The 14,473-nt window shown below is 35.7% G+C and overlaps 1 protein-coding gene across 2 annotated transcripts in view; it reads left to right on the top strand.

Moving 5' to 3' along the window:
• LOC136030373 (RING finger and SPRY domain-containing protein 1-like) overlaps positions 1-14,473 on the top strand; it is a 227,843-nt gene that overhangs the window by 157,562 nt on the left and 55,808 nt on the right. For both annotated transcript variants that reach the window (XM_065709295.1, XM_065709296.1), the window contains exon 8: positions 6,933-7,076. In XM_065709295.1, the coding sequence (XP_065565367.1) occupies positions 6,933-7,076 (144 nt within the window). The remainder of the gene's footprint in view (positions 1-6,932; positions 7,077-14,473) is intronic.

Here is a 14,473-nt window from a genome sequence, read left to right as displayed (position 1 = left end):
TAACTTAGTACATTTAGGTGTCAAAGTTGGCCAAAAAATACGAATTTCCAATCCGAGTCCATAGCGATTTGAAGTAAAGGAGTCAGTGGTTGAAATTCAAGTTTTGAGGTCGAGTTGGACGCAAAGGCTAGCAATTCAGGAGTTGGACTTCGCGAAAAAATAAGGTTTAGAAATAAGTCAGATCCCATAGTAGTTTACTGCTAAAAGCGTCGTATATTTATGAAATACTGATTTTCAAAGTGGAATCATGGTCAAGATTTTGCTTTTCTAGGGGGTTTGAGTCAGTGGAAACATAATATATTTTAGTCAGAGTTTGTAGCAGGGTCGTATCCATTTTTTTTTTTGGGGGGGGGGGGGTATAAAAGGATTTTTGGGGGTGGGGGAGGGCTTACAAAAAAACTTCCAAAAACGCATGAAAAATTTGTTAATAATCATTTTTGATTGTTTTTACGAATCGGAAAAACATTTTGGAGGGAGTGGGTGGAAGGAGTTGATGATTCAAATTCCTTACCCCCCTGGATACGGCCTTGAGTTGTAGTATTTTGCTGAAAAAGGAGCCATATATGCTTGAAATTCATGCTGTTGAGTTGAATTGGGAACATATTGCATATACGCTAAGTTTATGATCTGGTAGCAAACAGCATCTTTTGACTGGCGTCGTTACTTTACTGGAAATGTATTTTAAATCTCCCAGGGGCGTATAGCACAAAAATGGTTAAGTTGATCGAACACACAACTATTTTAGCTCCCCCCCCCCTCAGCTATGAATTTCAAGTTAAATTGCTCGCCTTCCTTCCCTCAGCACTATCTGAAGCTTTCGGTCTATCCTTCAAGCCATTCCCGAGATATTGCAGATGTACTATCTTGAAGTCCACTGACCTATTCCCCTTGACACTCCCTAAAAGTTTCAAGTCTATCCAACTTGCAATTCTTGATAAATTGCAGATAACAGATATGGAAAATGTGGGTTAACATAACATGTTTTGACTTACTCCGATACCATTGTCGTTTTAGGATTCTACCCTTCGAATTTTCTTGGAAACTTGGCCTAGCTAACAATCTCTATAATTCCGAAGCTTATTGACGACCAAGACCTCGCATACCCGTCTTTTCTACTAAATTCCATCTATAAATAACTGGTAAATTAAAATAATTTAATGCCATTGCACCTAAGGCTGTTTGTAGACCCCAGGACCATACTTATTAGACCTTTCGGCTGCCTTTAACGAAATGACTCCAAATTTTTGTCTGATATCATTGGGGCTAGGGGGGGGGGCAAAAAGACCAAGTGACGGGATCTGGTTACCCTTCAAACCTTTACCCTTGAAATGGCATTAAAACTTTCAGTTTTTTCGTGGAATGAGCTTCCTCCCAGCTCTTTACGATCTCTCTTTTCATATGAAGCGATTAGAAAATTTCCACATTTCCTTCCACGAGCCAGCTTTCATTAGAATAGTTTGAAAGCTTTTTACTATTCTTTAAAAGAACTTTTTGCAGAAAAAAGTCTTTAAATGAACATAAGAAAAGAAAGACCCTTCCAAATTACTGAAAATAAAACTAATCTTGAAGAAAAAGAAGGAAAAAAAGTGAAAAAGCTGACGCATTGCGATTAAGAAAGCAAAAATATAACTGATAATCAAACCATAAAAGAAACGATTATCCACAAATTAGAATGGACATGGAGGCTATTGCTTCGTTAATATTGTATATATACGATTTTTTAATGCGAAGGAATATGCTTTGAGTCTCTTTTTATCAGTTTATCATAAATGGGACTTAATAAAATATCCCCAGTATCTCAGTTTAAAGGAAGTTCTTTACGTATATTTTTAAACAATTGCATAACCATTTATTGTGGAAACTAAGTTTACCTCATCAAGAAAAAGTAAATAGCCTGGGTTTTCAAAAGTGTGGAGTGCCAGAGCTGAATCAAAATCATAATTTGTCACTTTTCGATTTCAGGGGTTTATAATAATAATAATAATAATATGTATTACCCACAAACATACAAAAGTGTAAACAGTGGAGTACAGAGAAAAAATTAATAAACAAAGCAAAACGAAAGTACACGTAACTAAACAATAGCAAGCACAATAAAGCTAATATAACAAAGAAAAACAGTATAATAAAATAGACTAACGGATCAGTAGAACAGACGAAGTAAAGCTGCATTGATAACTAGAAATATTTACAAACACCATATATACCGCCGCTCATGTTTCGAATTCATCATGATCATCGTTTATTTTTAACCCACAAAGATAACACTATGGAGGAAAGAAAAAGCAAACACAGAACACAAAAGATACATAAATATCAAGAGAAAATATAACTTAACTAGAAAGATAACTTATAAGAAGAAGATTATGGCAGCGTCAATGTATTGGAATTTTATGTTTGTGTAGGCTGTCTTCCAACTGTTGACGGACTCTGAAGATACAAGGTTTGCCATGGGCAAACGTGACTGTATTTACGCCACTACCCAGGATAGGATTGGTTTTGTCCATCCTGGATTTAAAAAAGGTTCAGCCTTAAATTTGTTTTTGAAGGAAATGGAAAAATTATGTCTCCATAAATTATTTCCAAGTTTGTTGCTAAGTCTAGGAATTTATGGTAAAATTATGTAAATTTTCTTTTCTTTTCAAAGGCTTTCTGAAGAGTTAGAGATGAGTTCGTTATTGTCTTTTTTTTCCTTACTAGTCTTTTTTTGTGGTCTGCTGCAGAAGCTCAATGGGTTAACCATTACAGAATAAAATATCTTCTGTATAATTTAGTTCAGAGACTACATGACTGTATGAACAAATTTTAAGCTCTATCAACTAAAGGATTGACGGCGTCTCTTTTCACAGGAGGGGGTGGTTCGAAGACAAATTTAAATGCTGACCATTGTGAATCGAGTTCCTATTTATAGAAATTCAAGGATGGAAACCCCTTTTAGAATCAGGAGATGCAGGAAAGGAAGCTTCTTTAGATCTTCGGCTTCTAGTGCAACCCGTGGGCTGGTATAAAAACTGTACCAAGAATTCATTCAGAAAAGTATATCCATGGCTCCAAATGGACAAAACAGTATCAACAAACGGACCAGAAAGAACGTTTCTATGAAGAAAGAACTATTCAATTAGAATTTTTCACATAATTGGTATAGAAACTTGCCAAGTAAGGAAATAGAGATATTCTCATTGTTGAACCCATAATCTAAAGGAAAGGCTTGCGTCTGATCTTAAAAATAATAACAAAGAAACAAAACAGACAGCGAAAACAATTCTAAGCAAGTGAATAGCGAAATAAAGCAGATAGTTTGGCCAGAACCTCCGCCAAGCCATCTTCAGTGCCAAGAAAATTGTATAATGAAAAAAATAAAGGAATATTTCAAAGGCTGAAAGTTATCCTCGTTGTTTTTTTTTGTTTTTTTTCAGGGTTGCCAACTTTTTGGTCCATGATTGTGTCCATCTTGAAATCTCAAAAAACTGAAATATTTTTTTTTGCTAGTTGTATCATTGACCAAAAGATGCTTTGTAAACCTCGTTCTAAGTGGCCAGTTATTATTATTATTTAAGAATTAACGACGCTTCTTGACTACTAAGGTCCTTGCGCCGGCCCTACAGTGCATTACTGCAGCGTGATTCGATCTCTGGGTCCCGTATTACCAAGCTAAGGTCAAATCCGCTGCGCCACCATAGGACCTAAGTGGCCAGTTAATAAAATATTCATACAAAATGACTTACTGTAAGAGAACGAAAGTTATATAAACCTGTAAATCCCTTACTTTGGAGAAAAGCTGTTAGCTGGTAAAATCTGGATGCTCAAAAAATAACGAAAAAAAGCATTTTTTTTGAACAGTGGGTTTTTTATTCAAAATATATATCCAGTTGGAAAATTTCTCGTTTTATTTCATAAATCTGTAAAATTAGTCCTATTTTGTGCTTTTATGTCCCAAATTTCTGAAATGTGTCACTTGTTTCCTCTTTTATTTCATTGCATCCCGGCACATGGGAATGTGTCCTTTTGACATAAAATGTGTCCAGTTGGTAACTCTGTTTGCTTTGCCTTTTTGTTTTTGTTTTTTATCCTTTGTTATTGTTTTGTTGCATACCTGTTGCATGTATACCAGTGTGGTACTAAAATCTTTTTTTCTCGGGCATATATTTGGAATTTTGCTCGGTGAAAACTCTCGCTAGAACACTTTTGTGAAATCATTAGCGACTCATTAACGTATAATACGATATTGTATATTATGTAAGTATGCACATACATTGGAATCATCTGAGTGAATTAATGAGAATTAAAAGTATGCATATAACTTATAATAATTATTTAATTTTTTAATATGTTTTTATATCATATTTTGTCATCTGAAACTATTTATAGTTTGAAATCTTGTGAATTTTTTGATTTGATATTATTTTTATATCAATAAATTTGTCTGTTCTAAAATGGCAACGCCAATGAAAAATTGCAAATAAAAACCTGGCGTTGTCAGTTTTTATTTCACTTCCGTACTTGACCTTTTGTCCTTCATTTTAGCAGTTGAAAATGGTAGTATAAAAATGATTGATTTAAGTGTTATAAAAATTAAAATGAAAAACTGTGTCTAATAGTGAAGTGTACTTTTGTTTAACATTAACTAAATTCATGTTAATTTAGGGGATTAATGAGCAAATTGGGAGATCATTTAAGTTGAACAGACAAATTATGGAAGAAAAAACATTTTGCTGAATTAGCAATTTTGACACCATCGTGGAAAGAGTGCCCTATAACGAAGGCTACCTTGTAAAATGGCTGGAAAGATGTTAGGCAGACCTACTTGTCTTAAAATGTCTAAGAATCAAATCTGTATAGTTTCACTGCTTCTATTTTAGAACCAATCCATGTCTGGTAATGTTTTATAAGTGTTAGTAGTATATAAGCGTTTACGTCTTAGTGGCATATAGTGGTATATAATGGTATATGAGGTATACAAGTGGTATATCTTTTAGCTGGCTTCAGAGATGAGTTAGAGTTTTAAATATGTTTTTAAGTCTGGGAAAGGCAAAACAAATCCTGTACACAAAGTTTTGTGTTCATGGGGTAAATCTTTTTATGGTAGAACAGTTAACATCAGAGTAACATCATCGTCGTTTTGTAATCAGGTAATAACATAATTTTGATGGTTACATCATCGGGTAAAAGAAAGCTTCGCAAATATAAACTGAAAATAAATAAAAAACTCCAAGGTCTAAAAGTACGCAAGGATAATTCTGATTGCATTCCGGCACACCACGCTTTTGGAAATCCAGATCCTTTAGTTCTCTCTGATGAGCTAAGTTTAATATCCATAACTAATGGTAAGTTTGAATCTTTTAGGGAAGCGGTTGAGGGAGAAAAAACACAGAAGGATAAACAAAAGAAAAATGTATGCACAGGGGAATTCTTTTGAACAGAGATGCTGGGGATATATTACAAATCCCATTGATAATATTCTAATTAATAAATTCATTGCATATTTTATCAGTTTCTAACAAATGATCAATTAATAAAGTTCATTCAAAACAAAGTAATAGACATGTTGCGGCAGTAGCTATGGATAGAATTCGTCCTTAATCAAATTTTTGAATGGTCATTCCTTTTTATTTTTCTATTTTTGGATTAGTCCCCAGTTTGCTCCCTGTCAACGACTGATTGAATATTGTTCTGTTTTCTCCTTTTTATTCTTCTTCTTCTTTCTTCATTCATATCACAAAACCAGTGGGGTCTTAGAACTTATTCACAAAGTTTAATATGCATATTAACTGATGATCTCATTGGTGTTGTCGAAAAACATTCATTCTTGAACCACTGGGAGAAAAAGAAGTTATTTCAGCCGAAAGAGTGAGAGGCTGGGGAGGTACAGCCTCCCTATTACATTGGATAATGTCTAATTTTTAGTTTTGATGTTGTTCTTTTTTAGTTGAAAAACCGTTTTTTTAGATTCTAATTTACATTTATTTATAACATGATATTTAGTGTATTCTAAGTATTAGGGGATCCTGCACAGCGGAAAAAAACACGCAAAAATACAGGGCCATTGCTACAAACAAGATAATAAAACTATAGAATAAATGAATACCTTATCAACACAAATAGATTTAAAAAAAAAAAAAAGCTAGCCGACAATGCCCATTGCACATTGCACATTTTCAACGTGCTCCATGCATATCCTGAGGAAGCTCCCGAGCAGCCTAATAGTATCCATGTAAATATAATATTTTACTTCACACTAAAAATATTTCTGCAGTAATAGGGAATTCACTCTCTTTTTAGTATCCATAATAGATGGTTAGTCTGTTCTTCCAAAATAGAGGGTGCTAGAGGTTAATCAATTCTGTCAGTATTGAGTAATTCAAACTTCACTTCTGATGAAGTTTTCTTTTTCGTTTGATGTGTTTTAAAGAAGATTCAGTTAGCTCTTTCTTATGATTACTCAAACGATGCATTGTTGTATAAAAAAGGCTGAACCCAAGGGGGGACGGGGATTACGGACTTGGAATCCTCCCAAGGAATTTGTTTCCCACTCATAAAAACGTAACAAAATCCATATAAACAAATTTTTGATCCCTTTTTTAAATATTGTTGTACCAACTCTCCCCTCCCCCCCCCCGAAAAAAAAATCCTGGATGAACTCTTGTGTATAAATACAGAAAACCAGAAACAATGAATTTACGAATAGATCGATTTTTAGTAAAAAGAAGAATTTCAATTGTTGCGATAATCATTTTAGTTAGTTAGTTTAAAGTACTAAATAACTATAGTGTGTAAATAATTATAATTAGTGTAAAACGCACACATAGGATATCCCAAGAAACCACTACATCAGTACAAATGATGTGTTATCATGGTCAATCACTCTATTTTCCTTTCTTCGTTCTTTTCTGTTATTTTGTTATGACTGTTATTCTTCATTGCAATTTTTTTAGGCGAGAAACGACGTTGTTTCTTTTGAAAGTGCCCGTTGCACGTTTGCTGTTAACGAAGGTCGTTGGTTTTATGAAGTTGAGGTACTTACTGGTGGAATAATGCAAATCGGCTGGGCAACGCTGGAGGCCAAGTTTTTGAATCATGTAAGGGTCTTCTTGTCATCTTTCTTGTCTTTTCTTTATTTCTTTGATTTGATTTAGGTGGTTAACTTTTTTATGCTGAAATGGGTTTTGTTGTGTGGTTTTGTTCTATGGGTTTTTTATTTTCTTTTTCTCGTTTTCTTTCGGGTTTAAATCTTCGCTTTCATGAGGTCGACATATTTACTGGTGGAATAATGCAAAAAGATAGGGCAAAAATGGAGACAAGGCCGTATACCAAGGGGCAGTTGGTTACCGGGTGTAAGCCCCCCCCCTCCCCACTGGGATTTTTGTCTGACTCATAAAAATGGATCACAAATGCATTTAAACACATTTTTAATGCGTTTTTAATGTTTTTAACCCCCCTCCCCCACTGAGTAAAAATCCTGGGTATGACCTTGGATGGAGACCAAGTTTTTTAACCATGTAAGGAATTTTGAATCATCTTTCTTTTCTTCTTTAGTTCTTCGTTTTTTGGTTTAAGTGTCTGGTTTTACGAAGCTGACATGGGTTTCGTTGTATGGTTTTGTTCTATGGGATTTTGTACCACCTTTTTACCATATTACCATATTATATTGCTTTTGTACCATATTACTATTTTTTTATTTTTTTTTATGAAGTTCAGATAATTACTGGTGGAATAACGAAAATCGTTGGGTTGCCAAGGAGATCAAGTTGCTTGTGTAGGGGTTTAATACCAACTTTCTTATTAAAGATTTTCTAGCCCTGAAGTTTACACAATAAAAGTATAGAGTCTGTTTTTTCTCAAAAGAGGGGGCAAACCAATGTAGCAGGTAACAGACCCCGGAAGATTATTTAAGGTTTCTACCCCTATCTCTTCGTTACTTGTAAATTTCTGATGTTCTATACCTGTCTTTGCTTGAAAAGTTTAATTTATAGAGTAATATTTTCTAAAAGCTTTCTTTGAACAAATGTTTTAAACCAGGTTTAGAGCTTGCAAGTTTATTTACAAATATGGACAATATGGATGTGAAGTGACTGAGACAGCAATGTAGGTAAATACTAAACCGAAATTTTTGCACAAACTCAAACTCAGAGACTGAAAGCCTGTCCGATTTCAGCTTGTAGCATGTCTATATATATATATATATATATATATATATATAGTACCTTCGGTATTCCCACGGTTGAAGGACATGAAACATGAAGACCTGAGCCTTAATGGCAATTATATAAGACGAATAATTTTAATTTCTTAGTTCACATTAATGCGTCATTACACATGTTAGAACTATATTAACATATGTATCTTACTATCTTGGAATAAGCTCTTTGCTCTTAGCTCTTCTTGCCTCGTCACAAGTGCCATATGAGCTCTTAGCTCTTGGCTTTTTCTACAATTGGGCCATGACTTGACTTTTCCCACAACCATTCCCTTTTCAATTCAAACAAATCTAATGCTAAACATACCTAATCTAGAAAAATTAGGTATTTATAACTTACGAGTGGGTGATCGGATCTTAAAGAATTTTGATATTTAGAAGGACCTCGTGTCTCAGAGCACTTATTTTAAATCTCGACCGGCATTAAGCCTCTGATTTTCCTTTTAAATCAATCTATTGGTTCTTAGAATTTTGTTAGAGCTCATACCATATGAGCTCTTGGCTCTTAGCCCTTCTTGCCTCGTCACAAGTGCCATATGAGCTCTTAGCTCTCGGCTTTTTCTACAATTGGGCCATGACTTGACTTTTCCCACAACGATTCCCTTTTCAATTCAAACAAACCTAATGCTAAACATACCTAATCTTAAAAATGCACTCGTATTTACGCTTATTAAAGAAATAATTGGCCATTTGAAGAAATATATTGACTAAGAAATATTGGACGAAGAACCAAGACAGAATCGAGAAAAATGAAAAAAAAAACACAAATATATAACAACACGAAAACACTGAAACTGTTTGCCTTTTGAAGCAAAAATGGTTTGGTAAAACGTCTTGCTGGTTTTATCTGCGATTTGAATTGCTTGATGCGAATTCTCCATGCACGTTTTATTTGATGGCTGAAGTGCTAAGTGCATGTCGGTCTTGGATTGTAAATTAGAAGTATGGGGAACAGAGACCCGGCAGATACCCGGCAGACCCGGCCGCTTTATTATCGCAGGACGAGTAGGTATTCCTGTAGCTGATGTCAGTATAGAAAAGCACACTTTTTGTTGTTTCTTCTACAGATGTTGAATCACCAATAAGCAATTAAAAAGTCTCTTGATGTTTTTTGCTACTTGCACCTTATTTTGGTGATGTTTGTTCACATAGCTTTTCGATTTGCTCTACAAGGAAGCTTCTTTTGTCTACTTATGAAACACTATAATGGCTTTTCAGTACTTACTATTGTAGTGTGTTCGACTGGTTTTCAAATTGAATGCACATTAAAGTTCTTAAGGGGCAGAGAAGAGAACAAAAGCCGTAATGAGAAAAAAGTCAAAGCCTTTATTTCTGTTACAACTATGCAGAGAGTGAATTCTATAAATGTAGTGCTATTTTTCTTTAAAGTAGCTTTAAACCAAGATGCTACGGCTTAGAGCCCATACCCTTCTTTTTCAGGCTTTTAATGCTATGTTAGACTTTCATGCCGTTTTATAACTCTCAAGGGACATACGGTGATGACTAGGAGACTGAGTCTCCTTTCTCACATCCGCCGTATGTATATGGGTTAATATTGTACCGTACGTTGGTGCCGTATGTGTCAATTTCACTTAGTTAGTTTCATATGTTTTTTTTCTAACTTTCTAAAAATAATCTATATAATGTATATAAACGTACTTCAGTGGGGTGTTTAAATTTTCTCAAAAGGTCGTTTTGACTCTGGGGTACCGGATTTTCGGTAATAGAAATGGCTCTATTTAAGTTTATGCATATTCTATAATTTCTATACGTCATGGAAAATAACTTAAAATATTTTCTCCAAAAGACACGCCCCACCCACATTCCCCTCGTCTTGGGCTTTTTCTCCGCCTATTCCTACTTGGTCCATTGTTTGCCGATTTCCATATAATTTTGTGCAGTTTGAATTCTATACAGTCAAAATACATTTTGATTCCTATTCAATTAGAGAATGTTACACCTATTTGTTGGAAATCGACCAACTCTATTGGAAATCAAGCCCTAAGTGTGTACTTATCGCTGGCTACTTATTGCCTTTTGGCTTAGGACACTTGCTTGATCACTTAAGAATATTCTCTACGATTTCTGAATATTCACGAGTCGAAAGAGGTCCAACGTATTCATATTTGTGAGATTGCGTAGTAATATGAGGGTTTAAGCCAAAAGCCCACTTTAGGTTTTTCACTGATGCTCTATAAAGATCCCTGAGGTGTCAGATGCCGGAAGAGATGTGACAGTGTCTGTAAGATGAAGCTGAAAAAGGCTCGACGGATATGTGATCTACTGTTGGTTCTCCAATCATGCAGACCCAAGACTTTACTGAGCAAAACATCCTTTCGTTTTTCCATGGAGACAGGTGGCCAGTACGTGAAACTATTATTTATCGTTTTTTTGTTTATGGCAGCGATCCTATCATTTAACTCCATTCTCAAATGGATCCCGGAATTTTCACAAGTCGAAAAATCTGCAACATGCCTTTAGTTATGAAGCTGGGGGAACATGCATGTAGTTATAAAGCTGGGGGAATGGAAAAGTCATGGCTTCCGCGAATATGCAGGCTAAAACCCTTGCATTGTCGTGATTTCAATAATGCATAGCACACCCTTAATTTAACTAAGTTGTGTGTATGAAGCTCTTGCTTTTAATAGGCTGTGTAAAACATCTGCAGCCCGTATCCTGAGATATTGAAGCAAGTATGTGGCTAAATTCGCAATTTTTGTTGGTAAGTTTTACTCACCCTTCCCGTGGGTTGTAAAGATGAAATTTACTATCAAGGTACATTGAGGGGACCTAAAATCGTTCTTCTGAAAATGGCTTTCTTGAAATTTTAGTCTGATGCCATGTAGGGCTATGAGAGTGCCTGGGTGTACAAAGGGTGTTTGGAATAAATTGCAATATTGCTTCTTCGTAAAAACCTTTATTTGTATTTTTGTTGTTTTGTCTGGTTTACAGCCTCTGAACTTGACACCTGGAAAACTTTATTTAAAACCATGCCCGTCAAAATAATAAAGGACAAAAATCATAAAGATTTGACGTCCGAAAAAGAACTTTTTCTAAACTTATCCATTTGTTTCGCTTTGCTTCCCCTGCAGACATCCGCTGAAACTCCTACAATTTTTTTTTCGATTGCATTTCTCATAGCCCTAGGTTTTTCCATACCTTTTCTGAAAAATGATTTTATTCTACTCACTATAGAAACAAAATACGACACTTTCCAAAATTTGATTCTCTAGGGATTCTTCTAATTCTCTCCATGCCTGAGTTATCTTTAAACAACTTTATTCATATTTATACAACATTTTCTTTTTTCTTTAGTTGTGAAAGCTTTGTATTCGGGGTAAATTGTATTTATTATCTATAAGTTTTATATGTGTCATAGCTAATTATTATGTTGATTAGGCTATTGAATTTGCAGTGTTGTCATGGCAGAAGCCAAGAAAGTGTTCATTTGTTTCCATTTGTTTCGACAGACAGTGTTCCACAGATTTCCCGAAGGAGAAAACCCTTGGTTCCTAATAATTTTTAATCCAAAGAGTTGGGGCTTTATCTGTTATACTTTGTTTTCATTCTCTGGGATTCCAGTGGATATACGGGCAACTGACGTTCTTTTTCTAATAAAATCAATTAGAAAACATTCTCGACTGTGAGGATTACCAAATTGCTTGTGGAAAAAACTCTATTATTTGTTTGAGTTGAGAAAAACGGGATCCCTGTAGGTTTAAGGAAAGAGAAAAAGAGATATTACTCTCCTATGATTCCAAGATTAATACTGTGGTTTAATTTCATTTGTTTACACCTGTTGCGTATTTTTGTGCCATAATTACATAATTTATTATTTCTGCAGAGACAAATAAACCTCCCTTTCAAAAATTTGATTGGTTTTAAAACCTCTGTTGTGAAGTTTTGTGTCAATATAAAAGAATAAAATTCGTTCTGATTTTTGGTAATTTAGAAAAGGTTTAGCCAGTAAAGTCACTGCGGCCGATTCCTGTTTACACCATACTTTACACAAGTTACTCCAATAACCGTTAAATATCAACTTCGGTTAAATTGAGACACCATATATGAGTAACGTGTCTTTGTTCAAAACGGTCGTTTGATAATTTCATAAATCAACTCTCTGAAGTTCAATCCCTATATGGTCTCAGACGCACAAGGAATCGAAAGAGGAGATTCAAAATCTATGCAAGACGAAGGGGGAGCGTGTTTTTGGCCCCAGTACCCTGCTCTTGGCTCTCCATTTACACAGACAAAAAACTACTTCTATACAATTGTGGCTAAACTTAGAAGCCAAATATTTAAACAAAAACATACTGTGTTTCGTTTGGGATGCCCATGTTACAATTTTGGCCCCATGTTCAAAATTAATGATGTCAAATATAGTTAATGGCAACATTGATCAAAATTTAACACCACTTTTAAAATAGAGACTTATCCCATAATGTTTTCGGAAAGTCTCTGATTCTTTAAGCTGGCTCTCTAAATAATCCATGACTGATGTGAGTCGAAAGAGGGGAAACACGTACGTATTTACACAGTTTTGGAGAGGCAGGTTGAAGGGAGTTTGGGCCCAGGGCTCTTTATTAGTGACTTCAACTATACAAAACTAAATTAGTCAGCTAATTTAGTGCTGACAGTACCCTGCCAGGAGCAGGGTACTGGGGCCAAAAACACGCTCTCCCTTCGTCTTTCGTAGATTTTGAATCTCCTCTTTCGATTCCTCGTGCATCTGAGACCATATAGGGATTGAACTTCAGAGAGTTGATTTATGAAATTATCAAACGACCGTTTTGAACAAAGACACGTTACTCATATGTGGTGTCTCAATTTAACCGAAGTTGATATTTAACGGTTATTGGCGTAACTTGTGTAAAATATGGTGTAAACAGGAATCGGCCGCAGTCACTTTTTTCGCTTTTTGTCACTTTTTTCAGGACATTATCACTTTTTGTGACTTTTTCACTGAATTTGTCACTAAAGTCACCTGTTTGTTCGTGCTTTGAGCTTTTTCTTTCCCAGCAATTTATAGAACTAACGGAAGGTTGGAGATTCAAGTTCCTAGAAGAGGTAAGTTCACTCTTGATTAATAATTCTCCCATAGCTGCTCAGAGGCCTCCGTTCACCAAGTATCCACCCAAACTGGCTCCTTAGAAGATGGGTATCTTAGCCCAGATTCTTAAGCTATGTTTTCAGTATTTGCCTCTCTTTTTCTGTTTGGCCGTTGTCTTTAGAGGGTACAAATTAAGACTCATAAGTTTAGAGGACGTCAAAACGTAAGAAGAAATAAGCATCTTTCATTGGCCTTATGAATTTTTACTTTCTGCATAAATATATTAGCTGGTGACAAGGCTTTCTAAATCCCTTCTAATACCTGTTCTTTTTCAGGTCATTTTGGGTGATTGGTAAGGCGAAATTTTCGGACAACTGGTTTCGTAGGGAAGACGAGACTGGACACATAGTGCAACGGTGGTGTTTCAAGAGTAGTAATGATGACAGTTCATTTTACTGCAAAATATATAAAAAGACCCTCAGCTGTCAAAAAGGGTTTCGAGCCCTCCCTTAGCATGCTGCCAAAAAGGTACACAAGATGAACGCGTCTACTGTGATAAACCCATTTCAACTTAGACTCACTGAATCAACTTCAACCAAAGAAGTTTGACATGTTCTGCGAGAGAGATGCGGCTTCAAAGGCAGAAATAATATGGGTCTTAAGGACCATAGCCAGTTCTTTTAATGCATCATCGTGTGATGGTGTTGCATCATCGTGTCCTGGTGGCTCTTGTTTCTTCGAAAGTGACTCAGATAGATATGATTTTTTTCCTAATTGTTAAGGAAGCACGTCAAAGCTGCTGTACAGTATTTGTTGGCAGACTGGCCTCTGAACAACGAGTTTTTATGAAGCCGTATCTGCTTCGGCCTTCCCAAGCCAGATTCCCATCCGATGGGTCGCAGTGATGCTCTCTACGTCGCAAGGGAACCAGTGTTTGAGCTAACATAGAGAGGGTTCAGGGAGAATGGGTATTATTACAGCCGGACCTTGTGTTATCACCCACGAACAGTACATGAATCGATAGCTATTGGCAAAAGATCCTAGAACTGAAGACACCAGGTGGTGCTTTGAAATATTAGGCTTTGGGTCGAGTAATTAGAGCAGCTCTTTGTTCTGCCATGGAAACGCAGATCGTAAAGCTAGGATTTTTTCGCTCAGCTCAGTTGATGACTAGCATGTGAGCCCGTACAGTGGAGACGACCCTAAACGCTGAAGATTTTTTGATAATG

The sequence above is a fragment of the Artemia franciscana genome, chromosome 8 (genome assembly GCF_032884065.1).
Source record: "Artemia franciscana chromosome 8, ASM3288406v1, whole genome shotgun sequence".
In the NCBI taxonomy this organism is placed as follows: domain Eukaryota; kingdom Metazoa; phylum Arthropoda; class Branchiopoda; order Anostraca; family Artemiidae; genus Artemia; species Artemia franciscana.
The sequence above is the reverse complement of the archived record's forward strand: the minus strand, read 5'-3'. Positions and strand labels throughout refer to the sequence as shown.